The sequence below is a fragment of the Coturnix japonica genome, chromosome 37 (genome assembly GCF_054131305.1).
Source record: "Coturnix japonica strain WE chromosome 37, WE-NBRP24, whole genome shotgun sequence".
Taxonomy (NCBI): Eukaryota; Metazoa; Chordata; class Aves; order Galliformes; family Phasianidae; genus Coturnix; species Coturnix japonica.
The window spans coordinates 564208-576650 of NC_140699.1; the positions used below are offsets into that span (position 1 = coordinate 564208).

The 12443-nt window shown below is 39.1% G+C and overlaps 1 protein-coding gene across 4 annotated transcripts in view; it reads right to left on the bottom strand.

Annotated features, from left to right (window-relative positions):
- LOC146754829 (receptor-type tyrosine-protein phosphatase T-like) overlaps positions 1-12443 on the bottom strand; it is a 222714-nt gene that overhangs the window by 143143 nt on the left and 67128 nt on the right. For all 4 annotated transcript variants that reach the window (XM_085526608.1, XM_085526609.1, XM_085526607.1 and 1 more), the window contains one exon: positions 10275-10400. In XM_085526608.1, the coding sequence (XP_085382734.1) occupies positions 10275-10400 (126 nt within the window). The remainder of the gene's footprint in view (positions 1-10274; positions 10401-12443) is intronic.

A 12443-nucleotide genomic window follows, 5' to 3' on the forward strand; every position in this document is an offset into this window, starting at 1 on the left:
CCACATTAGAAAAGGCACAACAGTGAATGAAGTTCAAAAGGGGCCATACAAATAAGACCCTACATTTAAAGGCTAGTTGCTCGCATTGCATCACTGCACACCAAGCTGTGAGGTCAGTTGGCACAGATGCGGTTAAACAAGCTTATAAAAATGTGTTCCCATTAAATTACCATGTTGCAGCAATTAGACACACTCCAGAAGATTGTCCTATGCAATCTGTTCTAGATGAACAGCTAATGAGAACTAAGCTAAAATACGATCTGGTTATGATTCCTCTTTTTAATATTCCCTCTATTACTAAACAGCTTAAACCTATAAAATGGAAAGGGTGAAAGATATTTGTCTGCTATGGTCAGATGGAGTAATCAGACTGGCCATGAGAGCACGTAATGAAGGCTGTGGTGCATCTTCACTCAATCAGCCTACACTGCATCAAGTATAACAAGAACTTAATTTAAGTTATTGTAGCTTGATCAGTTTGGCTCAGGGTGAGCAAGAAGGCAACCTCAGCTGTACTGCCCAGATTCCCCACAGCTCAACCTTCACCACTGTAATTGTACAGATTAAAAGAAGATCTGTTCTGAAAAATCTTCAAATTAATCAGGTCTGTTATTTCAGGATATTGAGGAGTGCCGGCCACTCACTGCCCCTCTGTTTGTGCTTTCAGCATGTTTCTGCCCACTGCTTCTGTTGTGTGCACAGAGGCACAGCCATGAGACTGGACCAAGACATCAGCTGAAACTGCATCCTGGCTCAGCCAACATCCATACGCTGCAGTAGGTGGCATTTTCAAGGATCAAAGGGATACAGTCAGATCTTTAATGTGAAGAATAGCCTTATTTCAGGTGAACTAAGAAGGCTTTTAGACACCTGAGCCATGTCTTTCATTTCCTATTCTGCTTTCCCTAAAACACCCTTAAGATCAACTCTGCCATTTCCTTCATATTAACTCTCATGTTTGCACTGTAAGTAAGACTGAAGGGGAAGACCAGGAGAAAAAAAAATCTGTTTCCACAATTAGAAATATAAACCCCTAATAGTGATAGTAAGAGTCTTTGTTCTGTTTGTACAAGGCTGACTCTTAGTACTAAGTATAAGTACTGCAAATAAGGGCTTGACACCTCTCTATTTGTGAGCTGTACTGAAGACATTATGCTAAAAGTCAACCATTTCTCAAGGTAAATGAGAGCTCCAAAGGGCTGTGTCACAGCCTGAAATGTCTCAACTCCCTGTGAATTCCCTGTGACTTGACTGGTACCATTTTACTGCAGCTGTTCATTCAATTCAGAGTTCACATCGTGAAACACGACAGTGAGAAAAGGAACTGATGAGAATTCACTGAGTGCAGCTTTTCATTTGAAAAGATCCTCAAACATATAAAATTGCTTTATTTTGCTTAATTTTCCACATTTAAAAGCATAAATTGCATTTATTTTTCTAGTCCATACTGAAAACAAGCGATAATTTGTAGTATTACAACTTTCATCTCAAAGGAATACAACTGCAACAGTTCCCACTCCTTCTGAAAGAGGTGAATGCTATAGAAGGCATTGGATTGCCTAATGCAAGGGATGCATACATTATTTTTTCTCATGAGAATATGCGAAAGCTGTTGCTATCAGCTTCTTTTTGTACACACACAAATGACTTTCAGGAAAACAGACCTTTCTTTTTTTTTTCCTTTTATGTGCTGAATTACATGCACTAAAGATTTACTATTGGAAATGGGTAATGCTGGTATTTCCTAAGAACAAAAAATGACTTAGGGCTCTTAGTAGTCACAGTTCTCAGCAGGATCACTTAACTGAGGTTATTACCATTCAATCCAAACAACCTGCATCCTTTTAAGGACTGAAGTATTTAAAAGCCTAGACTATGTACTCTGCCTATTATGAAATCTCATCTCATTTATTTTGAGGTTGGTGGAAAGGCTTTCACTTATTTCACTACACAACAAATTAGGCCTATGGTAAAGTTAAATAATTAATGACACTGGAATCTTAGATACCGCAATACAGCTTTGTGCTCTGATGCTGAGTCTGGTTTTGTGAGAGAAGTAATAGTAATAATAAAAGTAGAAAGATGAGCTTACTGGGAAGAAATAAAACAGGAAAAGTACTGCATTAGTCAGACAATCATTACAACATACAGTACCCTTCAGTGACTGTATCCAGTATCCACTAAATTCAAAGGACTTCAGGAAAATTCCACTGACTTGGTGTTAAGCAGCTGCGAGGAGCTGAACACCCATAGAGAACTGCCCAAGACTCTGCTATAAAAGCAGATGATGGACTGGACCTTGACTAAACCTTTTGCCTTTCCTGTATTCCATTCAGTCTCTGCTCTGAATGCCTCCAAGGTTTTCCTCTGTTGCTTTCTGATCACTTCTGAGATGTAATTTTGCCTACTGTTTCCTCAGCATTTCCTTTCGTAAATCCTTATCTTTCAACGTTCGCTCCTCATTCACAATCTTATCCAAAGATATCTTATTCATATCTAATCTATCTTGACTTTGGCCATCTGTCCATACAGACTGCTCAGGTCATTCTTCTCTCAGACTTATTCCTTTTTGGGTCTACCTTCTCTAGATGACCTTAGTCATTGTTTTTCCTCTGTTCCTTAGTAGCCACTACTTTCACATTTATCAGTTTTACTATACCAGCTTCACCAGAAAGACCTTCTCCGAGCCTCTTCCTACTCACACATCTTGCTCGTCTTCCTATAGCGCACTTCTTTTCTTGCTCCAAACCTTCTAACAAGTGGAGTATAAAACTATCAATCTTCCCTTTGTTATAGGAAGCTATAGAATTAACTACTTAAAACAAAAGATCTTAGTCACAGGATAAGTAAACTCGTTTTCTACGCTAGCCTTATTTTAACACAACTATATTAACTTCTGTGGCATTTAAACTAGATCGTATTTATCCACTTGGAAGAAACCTAACATGAAAAGAAACATTTCTTTCCAACTCTCTAACATTTTCAAGTTTTAAATTAGAAACGTTTTTCCATTACTTTGGTTATACAGCGCCTTAACTTGGCTCTCAAACAACTACCCCATGGCACGTGGACAGCACGCCCTCATAGTCTGCATTGTTCCTAATCTAAGATGCTGAAAAACATCAGTTCCTGACAGAGCCAACAGGTTCTGAGAAAAATGAATATGCCTGGAACTATGGAAGATAAACATGTATAACAATGGATTTCTTGTCCTTCCTCCTAGCATGATGCTGAACGATGTTATGGTATTGCTTTTTAAGTGTCATGGTCTCTCTAATGGTGATAATGGAAAGGTCCTGGCACTCACAAACAGTCCCACTTCTGACTTTTTCCACTGAAAAGGATCAGAAATAGACTCACAACAGTTCAAACGTACCATTTAACACATCAAGTTGCAGTAACTACATGCATTCCCTACATGTTTCCTTCACGGTCATTAAAAGGCCTTCCTAGAAGTCATTCTTTCCACCCTCTTTGATTTATCTTGATATGTGCATGTTCAGAGCAAACTACGCTCCCTTGCTAAGCAAGATGACAGTACCAAAGTGCCAACTACATGGAAGCTTCTTCTGACCTCTCACAACGACGCATAAGGAAAGATTCTATTTCACAATGGACTGACAAAACATTAATAACCGGGATGTAGCTTCCTTCAGAAGCGAGCCTCTGGAGAGCTAAGAGTTCTTAATTAAATCAACTTCTCCTGCATATAACATCACAGAGTAGTTGGCTGACTTATGCTTATTATTTTTCAGCGCAAGATTGTTAATTTACAAGTCTGTAATTTCACACGTACTTTAATTCATTACTATTTATGGTCCACCCAAAATCAGTAGGTCTAACCACAGAAGAAATCTACTTGGTGTTAGAATACAGGAACACCAGATAGAAATCTAATATTTGGTACGAATCACCCTCAAGACTAATTGCTTAGATTTGCCTTCCTGAAAGCAATTGTGTGCAACAGAAGTAATTGCTCATGGTCTTCACTGCTAGTTTCCCTTGGCTGAAAAGCAAATTATATAGTAATGCAGGTATGATTTACTTACAGATAACCTAGACCAGAGAAAATAAAAAAAATATGGATGACAATATATTCCTCTGAGGGAAAGCTAAATACTAACACTGGGCTGCAAGCGGCTATTAAAGAATCAGCTGCAGTAATAGCTTCTGGGGAGACCCGATAGATAGCATAAGTGTGAGCAATTTAAAAGGCGCAGTTCAAAGTAAGTTCCCTCTAGTTGTTTACAATGTTCTGTCCATCCCAAAGCTGTATGGATAAACAGCTGTATGGATGAAAATCATTCATTTTCCCAATTCTAAGCATTCTTAGGTACACTTACCTAAAATAAAATCAGGGGAAAGATGTAAATCATCCCCCCAGACTCAAGTCAGTTTAAGTTAGTGATGAAAATTCAGAAGAATTATTTACAATTGTTACTATAAAAGCCAACCCCAAAATACAGACACTAAGTGAGATGGTAAAGAGCAGAATTAAAATGCACTGTGAAAAGTCTCCACAGATCCCTTTTTGCTCAGACCTTAAAAGCTGAGAAATTACTTTGAGTTCAGTCCCCAGTCCCCAGGCTAATCTATTTACTCCTATGGAAGTCAGAGAGTGGGAACAAACATATTTCACTCATTCTTAGTAATTTTCCCCCACAAAAAATACTTTTTGGAGAAACAATACATAGACAGCTGAGCCAATTTTCCTTCTCCCCTCTCAGACAAAATTGGATCATGATTCATCATAGACACAATTGGGTTTTAATTTATTCCTTTAACAAGTTTGTTTATTTTCTTGTAAGCAAGTATTAATCCACTCTGACACAGGAAAATGTTAATTCTACTGCACTGCCTTTCAAACTTAAAAAAGCTGAGTCTAACTCACGTTGGTGTTTACTCTAGCCTTGAAGAAATAAAACTAGAAATGCCTGATGTGTGTACAGAGGTCCTCTGTTCTTTGGGTAGGCTAACACTGACTGCACATCACTCCTCTCTGAATGAAACTGAACAATCCTGTCAGTCTTCTGTGTAGGCATAGATGGAAAGTTTATCATCTTCCCCAAAGAAAGCTGTTCCACAATTATTCATTCACACTAACTTCACAGTGCCACTCGCTGCAAAGAAGAAGGTGACATAGGAAAGCATTTGGCCTATTAGAGAAACATAAAACTTCACTCAGTTCAGTGGAGTCCAAGTAGAATTTAGCCATCTGGTATTCAGATATACATCATGCCTATGATGTTCACTTGCTAAATGGTTATTTCATGAAGCAATGCTAATGATGATAACCCTTCTGTTCTTTCAGTGAGAAGCTTAGTGAGCCCTCCAGCTACTGGAACAAAAGTACACGCCCAATTAGATGAGAGAAGAGTCCCCATCCCTTATCTCTGCTGCAAGAGAAAAGAAAAAATCCACTACAAGTTCAAGAGAAGCAATGCAATTCAAACACCAAGCACCTCTCAAGTTAGGTTCATTTCATTGTGTCATGCAATACCAACTCACATACGGAAGTTCACAGGACATGTTTGTGTCTTAACCTTACCATTATCTCAAAACATCTACAATTATAAGGTGTCAGCACAGAACCCTTCTCCATATTCATGTGAAGACTATAGGACAAATGCTGACTGCCATCTCTGAAGAGTGAACCTCTTATTTCAATGTTGCACTTGCCATTAGGGTTTAAACCAATAGGGCAGCTTGCAGTCTCTTGGTACTACCATACTCTGTCTTCTGAAGCACTGTGAAACAGTTCAAATGCTTTAGCTCAGCTGTAAACAGCAAGAGTGCAAATGCAGTACATGCACACTTCCATATCTGTGGTGCAATGCTACTTAGCAGCTATTTGAGAAGCACAACATAAATACACACAAGAAAACCCACAAAATTATGTACTCGTGGCATTTTCCACAAACATTTGCAGCTTCCAAACTGTCGGTTACACATTTCAAGTGAGTTCAACCCTTAGATAACAATGCATCCATTTCTAGCATGAAAATACTGCTTGCTGATAATGGGTCTTGTTGATTTTTGTGGTGTGAGGAAAGGTAAGCTGCCTGCACTCGGTAAGTGACACACTAATGCCACAGTGCTAATTCTGAATGCTCTGATTTCTTCTAACCTTTTAATTCAGCTCTAAGCTCATCTAAATTTGTTTCTTAGATAAACACAATGTCTACTTGATTCAGCCCAAAACAGCAGCGATATTGCTCATCTTTACAGGATAACTATGGATATACACACACACATACATACAAAGTAAACTAGCACTTACACTAAGTGCCAGTTTGTATAAATGAAAGGAAATCAGCAGTTGGGAAGATGAGGCCAGACCTTCAAACTGCTGTGTGCTGATTGCTTTCCACCAAACTTCACACAGCCAAACCAGCAGATTAACAGCCAGCCTAACACTGATGCACAAAGGCACATTGTACCATAGCTTTGCATTCAGAGGACGACTGTATTTAACACAATTAAAGTAATTGCTCCAGTCTAGTCAGCCCAGCAAGGTCTCCATTGGAGTTAATTAGTAAATGCCAGTAAAATACTTTGAACATGCAAATGCTAAATGTTAAATACTCCCATTATTAATATATTCTCACAAATGCTGCAAGGGTAGGCAGGTGCAGGGTTCCTGGAATGCTGCAGTGTCATAACATGCAAAGTAAAGCCAGTGTTTTTCTTAGTTTTAACACAAGAACTTGTTCCATGAACCAAGCTTTTGCCTCTGATATACACAACAGCTCAGGCCTTTTTATCAGCAAGGAAGCATCTTCTGTCATTCAACACAGACTAGACCCCCATGTTCATCTCAAATCATCTAATACATAAGCACATAAAGACTAGTTATTTGCGGGGAAAGAAAGAATAAAAACTGCATCAAGCAAATACAAGGAGCAGGATATAACTACGTACTGTAGTCTAAACTTCTGGAACAGAATTACAGCCACACATCCTGCCAAGACTCTTATACAGTGTATCAAACCCCAGCTTGATAAGAGAGCTTTAGGCAAATACCCAAAAAAGATAAGAAGGTAATGACTGAAGGCATTAAATAGAGAGAAGGAAGCAAAACATTCTGAATTAAAAGAGGTTAAAAGCACTGGGTCATACTTAGTCCTGGGAAACAAAGACTTAACCTCACACAGCTACGTCAGAGATAATAAAAGAGAGCAACAACTGATTATTCTTCCTAGTCATAGATAGAGAAAAAAATAATGAGATTAAGCCATAAAAGGGAAAATGGAAGATGAGTACTGAGAACCTTTATAACTCAAAGAGTGGAACAAGTAGCCCAGAGGCTGTAGAATACTCATCACTGAGGAAATTCAAGCTTAAGTAAACACCCATCTGTTATGGAATATTCTGTTATAATCGCTCCTGCTATCGTGCAAGGAGGTGGAAAGAGTTGCACCAAAGTCTGGGGACTAGATACCTACAAATTCATTTATTTCAGGTTGTCTGAAACGTTTATTTGAAACAACAAACATCTGGTTCTTAATCCTCCAATTAACACAGTTTCCAGCCCTAAGGAATTAACCACAGAATTCACGACAAACAGTTTATTTGCTAGCAGTGGTGTAAAACAAATTGCCTACAAACTTTTACATGGCTAATAGAGCAGTTTAATTGTGCTTTTTTTTGTCCCCCTCCTTTGAGGAGCACACTTGGATTTCAAAATAATATAAATAAAAATAGGAAGTCATCCCTGAGCAGAGACCTTTGCAGCAGTGTCTGAGCAGAGAATTACATGGTATAACAGACTCAGGCTCTCATTCATGATACTGACCTCCTCTGAAGAGCACTCTGAGATCTAACGATGAAAAGGACTGTAAAAAGCACTAGATGTTATCATTAGTATTCAGGAGGATGGAATTCTGTGACTTAGTTCAATTCAAAGGGACCAGCTTTCATAAGCTGGTGCTTATGAAAGCCGACATTTTAAACAAGGAAATAGCTCTGAGAGCAACATTAATGTGGGCTGACCAGGATGGGGTGAGGCCACGCTTTTCTGCCAACGTCTCCCAGCAGGTTGCGCTGCAGACTTGTTTAGTATCGTGGAACCAATTTAATGTCTGCTCACTCATGCTTTACCACTTTCACAATACAGTATTTTATGCTGTTTCCAGTCACACAAGAACTGCATAGTGCCTAAAACAGCATCCTGATCAAGAAAACACACATTACTGCTCACAACTCTATGCATTCTTGCACTCCTGTTGCTCCTGCCCATGCTAAAAGAGATTTCCTGCCTCCAGTTGGCCACAGTTGCTTATTCCAACCACTGTTACCACCTTTGACACCCTTGCAAACTCGATGGATTTCCACCCTGCTGCTTTCAGCTGCTGTGGATAAATTAAACAAAATAGAAAGTCAATCACCAAATGTTCTGGTACTCTGGCTTTAAAGATGTCTCTGATTGTAGGAGTGGAACATGCTGTTCATCAGTTTATTTGGCTGGCTTTGCCACTAGATGATTTTTAAGTAATCCTTTATTCTCACAAAACAGACTTTCAAACAAGTAACCAATACAAACAACATATGCATTAAGATTCCATCCAGCAATACAGACTCCCAGTAATAGCGCTAGCATCTCTGCAAGCTTAAGGCAGTTTAATTGACCACCATAATTTACCTCGACGTTAGCATCATTTGGACAGCTTTTGAAACCATATTTTTGTTAGTGGAGAAATGTGTTCTGTACACATTTGCTGTGGTCAACCTTATTTTCCTACCTACTGATTTGACTTTCTGCTCTGCATGACTAGTACTGAGAAAACAATTAGTAAAGCGAAGCACTTTGTCATTGCCCCTCATACCCTTTAAGCTCACTTAAATGGCGTTTCAATATCAGCACACTATAAGTTGTTAGAAGCTTTCCCTCTTCTGTATTTCCATACAATTGAGATATCTGCATTTCTTTATGTTGCTTTTTGTTGTCGTTGTCATTAATTTGCAGTTGCTCTAACACTTTTATGGATCTAACTATTAGTGCTACCTGATAATATGGAACACAGCACTAAGAGAAAGAACCACACACATCTCTATCTACTTCTTAATTGGGAAAATCAATTCTGAAGGCCTTGTTAAGAAACACACTGCACTATTCTGGGGTTTGTTTGCCATCCCAGCCTGTTGATTGCCTATCAATTTCTCCACAGACCCAGCATCTTCAGATGATAAAACACTTTCAGATGGAAGCCAGGAAGATAGATTTTTCCTTCACATCTGGAGTTAGCAAAGTACTGAACTTTTCCAGTACAAGCCCTCCCATTAATTCCTTGCCTTCCAGATGGCATCACAGCTATGTCTGTTCCTATTCCTTCAGATCATTCTGAGATCTGTAAATTCAAATAACTGCCATCTCTCCCTAGTTAGGTCTACCATGAACAGGGACTGTGACACACACAAGAGCTGAAGGTGAGGAGATGTAGAAATAAAACTGCCCTCATTGAGAACACATTCAGAATAATGAAATGCATTCTTACAGACAAGACCAGAGATGTAACTTTCAGAATTAACTTTTGGGATACCAGAGTCTAAACAAATAGTCCTACAAGTCACATGCTATGAAAGATTCAGTTACTAACAGTTTCCAATCTAGGCTGTAATTAAAACAAACAAACAAACAAGTTTTCTTATTGTTTTGTTTCTTTTAATAGCTTTAACACACAGGGATGAACACCAGCCTGCCTCTCCACGGCTACAGCTGGGAACTATTGTTACATCAGCTCTCTGTGCTTCCCTTAACAGGCACCTGGCAATTTCAGGCTTCTTAGCCCAATAATTTACAGTCATATAAATACCACAACAACAACACAAGATGTTAATTCTGCCAAGTAGTTCATGCTTGTCAGAGTGCAATCAATTAACTGGAACAAATACTTTAAGACTGCAGTCAAGTTGGCTGGCCAGTTCTGTTTGCCATTGTGTCAATTGCTTTAGAGCAGGGACTTCAGCTATTTCAACTGCCAAAAAAGCACAAACTATGGTTTTCAGAAAAATATAGCGCCTTCTCCTAAAATATGCTTTTCTTCAGGGTCAACAAAGCATTCTGTGGGATTTATGCCATATACACCAACATATAATGTTAGTTTCCATTAAGAAATAAAACCACTGGAAGTTATCATTATTGTGAACTCTTCAGAGAATACTGAAAAGACAGTGGTGTTATGATGTGCTCACAATATATGTCAGTAATCTGTTCAGGGCTAACAGCTGATCCTCACAGAGTAACACCTCTGCTGCTGCTGAGGCTTCTCACTCACCAGTTGGGACTGCAGGATCCATCGTTGGCTTTTCCCAGGTATTGATCTGCTCCCAGGTAAATCCATTGGTTCCCAAGGCCACGCTATAACCACAATTACTGTAGTGCTCATCAAAGGAACAACCACCTAAAAGCAAGAAAAACACATACATTCCTGCATTAATATTATACATAATCATGACACTAAAATCATTTAATTTCTCACACCTAGGTTTACAGAGGGAGAAATTTGGGGAACAAACAAGTCATGTATAATATATTTCAGAGAGCAGAGAAGGTATCCAGAAAACAGTTTTGAACGTTCAACCTTTTTGTATCCCTTAGAAGTCTTTCTTCTCACATTGCTGCTCTTCTCCTCCATCAGCTCCCTTTATTTCCACCTATTTTCTTAACATTTTCACGGACAATTGCACATAACAAGCACACGCATTTGGGTCCCAGTGCTGGTATTTACAGAAACCTCCAGGTCAGATTTTTTAAAGAAATAAGAGAAAGAAAGAACCCAAATGGCAAAGACAAGCAAAGTATCCCTATACTACAGCAATACACGCTTGATTTCACTTGAGATTCAAATTACACTGGGTTGGGTTGCACTTTGAGAACTTGCATCCTTCCTTGCAACCACCTCTTATGCTTAATAACACAAAGTCCTATGTGACACATGACTACTTCTCCAGGCCTTTCAGAACTGGACCTCACAGTGTAAGCCTTTAATTTCTCTACAATGGGAGAATAACAAGAAGTGGATAGAAACTGGCATTCACACCTTCCAGACTGTTGACTAAGTGATCTTTCCTACTCCGGTTCCTGAAATACTTGAATGTGGTTCACTGCCACCTGGCAGCTGCCTGAACACTTACAAATCAAGATAAATGCATTGACGGTGGGGGAAAAATATATATTTCAACACATGCTCGTGTGTCAGGCAAACTAATTCAATTAGTTTATCCCCATTTAGTACTAGTGGATCATTACTACACTGCTGAACCTCCCCTTCCATTGCCTCAGGTACATTCCTCACATCTCCCCATCTTGGTTTGCCAAACATATTGTAGTACTGGCTCTATTACATGAGGTAATTTGGGTGTTTGGGTTTTGACCTTAATTATGACAACAGTGTCACTGCTCTGCTTTTGTTTTCTCTTACAGAAGCAAGGAGAAATCTCTGGGCAGTTACTCCAAAGTCAGCTGGACATATCTAACACTTCTGGAGCTGCAGGGACTGAGCACTGCTCAGGGCTACACGATCTTGCTGTGCCAGCCAAACTGCCAATTGCTCCTGACACTAATCAGAGTTATATGCACAGAGACGTTCCCGGCTCTTTACCTTCCCACAGGCTGCATTCCCTACACATGCACAACGAATAGCAAGTACACAAGTGATCTCTGGTTTCAATTCAATAACCGTTACCCAGCAGTGGGTCATTTAAGCATTCTTTAGTTTTAACATGTGTTTTTTTTCTCTACGTGTCCCAAGGAAGACCAAACCCATCTCAGTTACATCAAAATTCCTCATACAATCCTTATTCTGCTAAAGGACTTAAAGTGCACTCCAACCACAAATGATTTTCTAAAAATTCATGTCAAAATTCACACAAATTATTCCTATTTAAGCACACGCTTGAAGGATTTGTTGGATAGAGTACCTGACCGTAGTCGGTGTTGTTCAAGTTTAAAGATTAAGCTTGTCGTAACAGAAAAAAATTGTTATGTTGTGTAATTTTAATATAAATAGTTCTGAGTTTAGCAGATTTTATGACCCTTGCAGCCTTGCCTGCTCCAGCAGAGACCTTGCAAATGTATTTCCTACAGCATTTAAAAGTAGTTTTTGCTTTAAATTTACAGTTCTTGTGAGGCTTTCAGAGCTGTCAAAATGAGCAGGACCGCACTTCAGCTGTTTCCCTCAAGTTTTAATTTAATTTAGGTGAAAAAGTTCAAGTTTAAAATATTAAATGTGCTTATTAAAATGTCTGACAGAAAAAACAGGTGCTCTGGATTGTCTGTGAGAAGCATGCAATGCAGCCAAAAATCACCTTCTCCCATAGCGAGCAGGCACAAGAGACAATATCAAATACTCTGCTCTCCGTCTCCACGCAGGGCATTCTAGTTTTAATAGATTCACTCTAATAGGAGGACTTCAGACAAACTCCATTTACACAACACCTCTCTA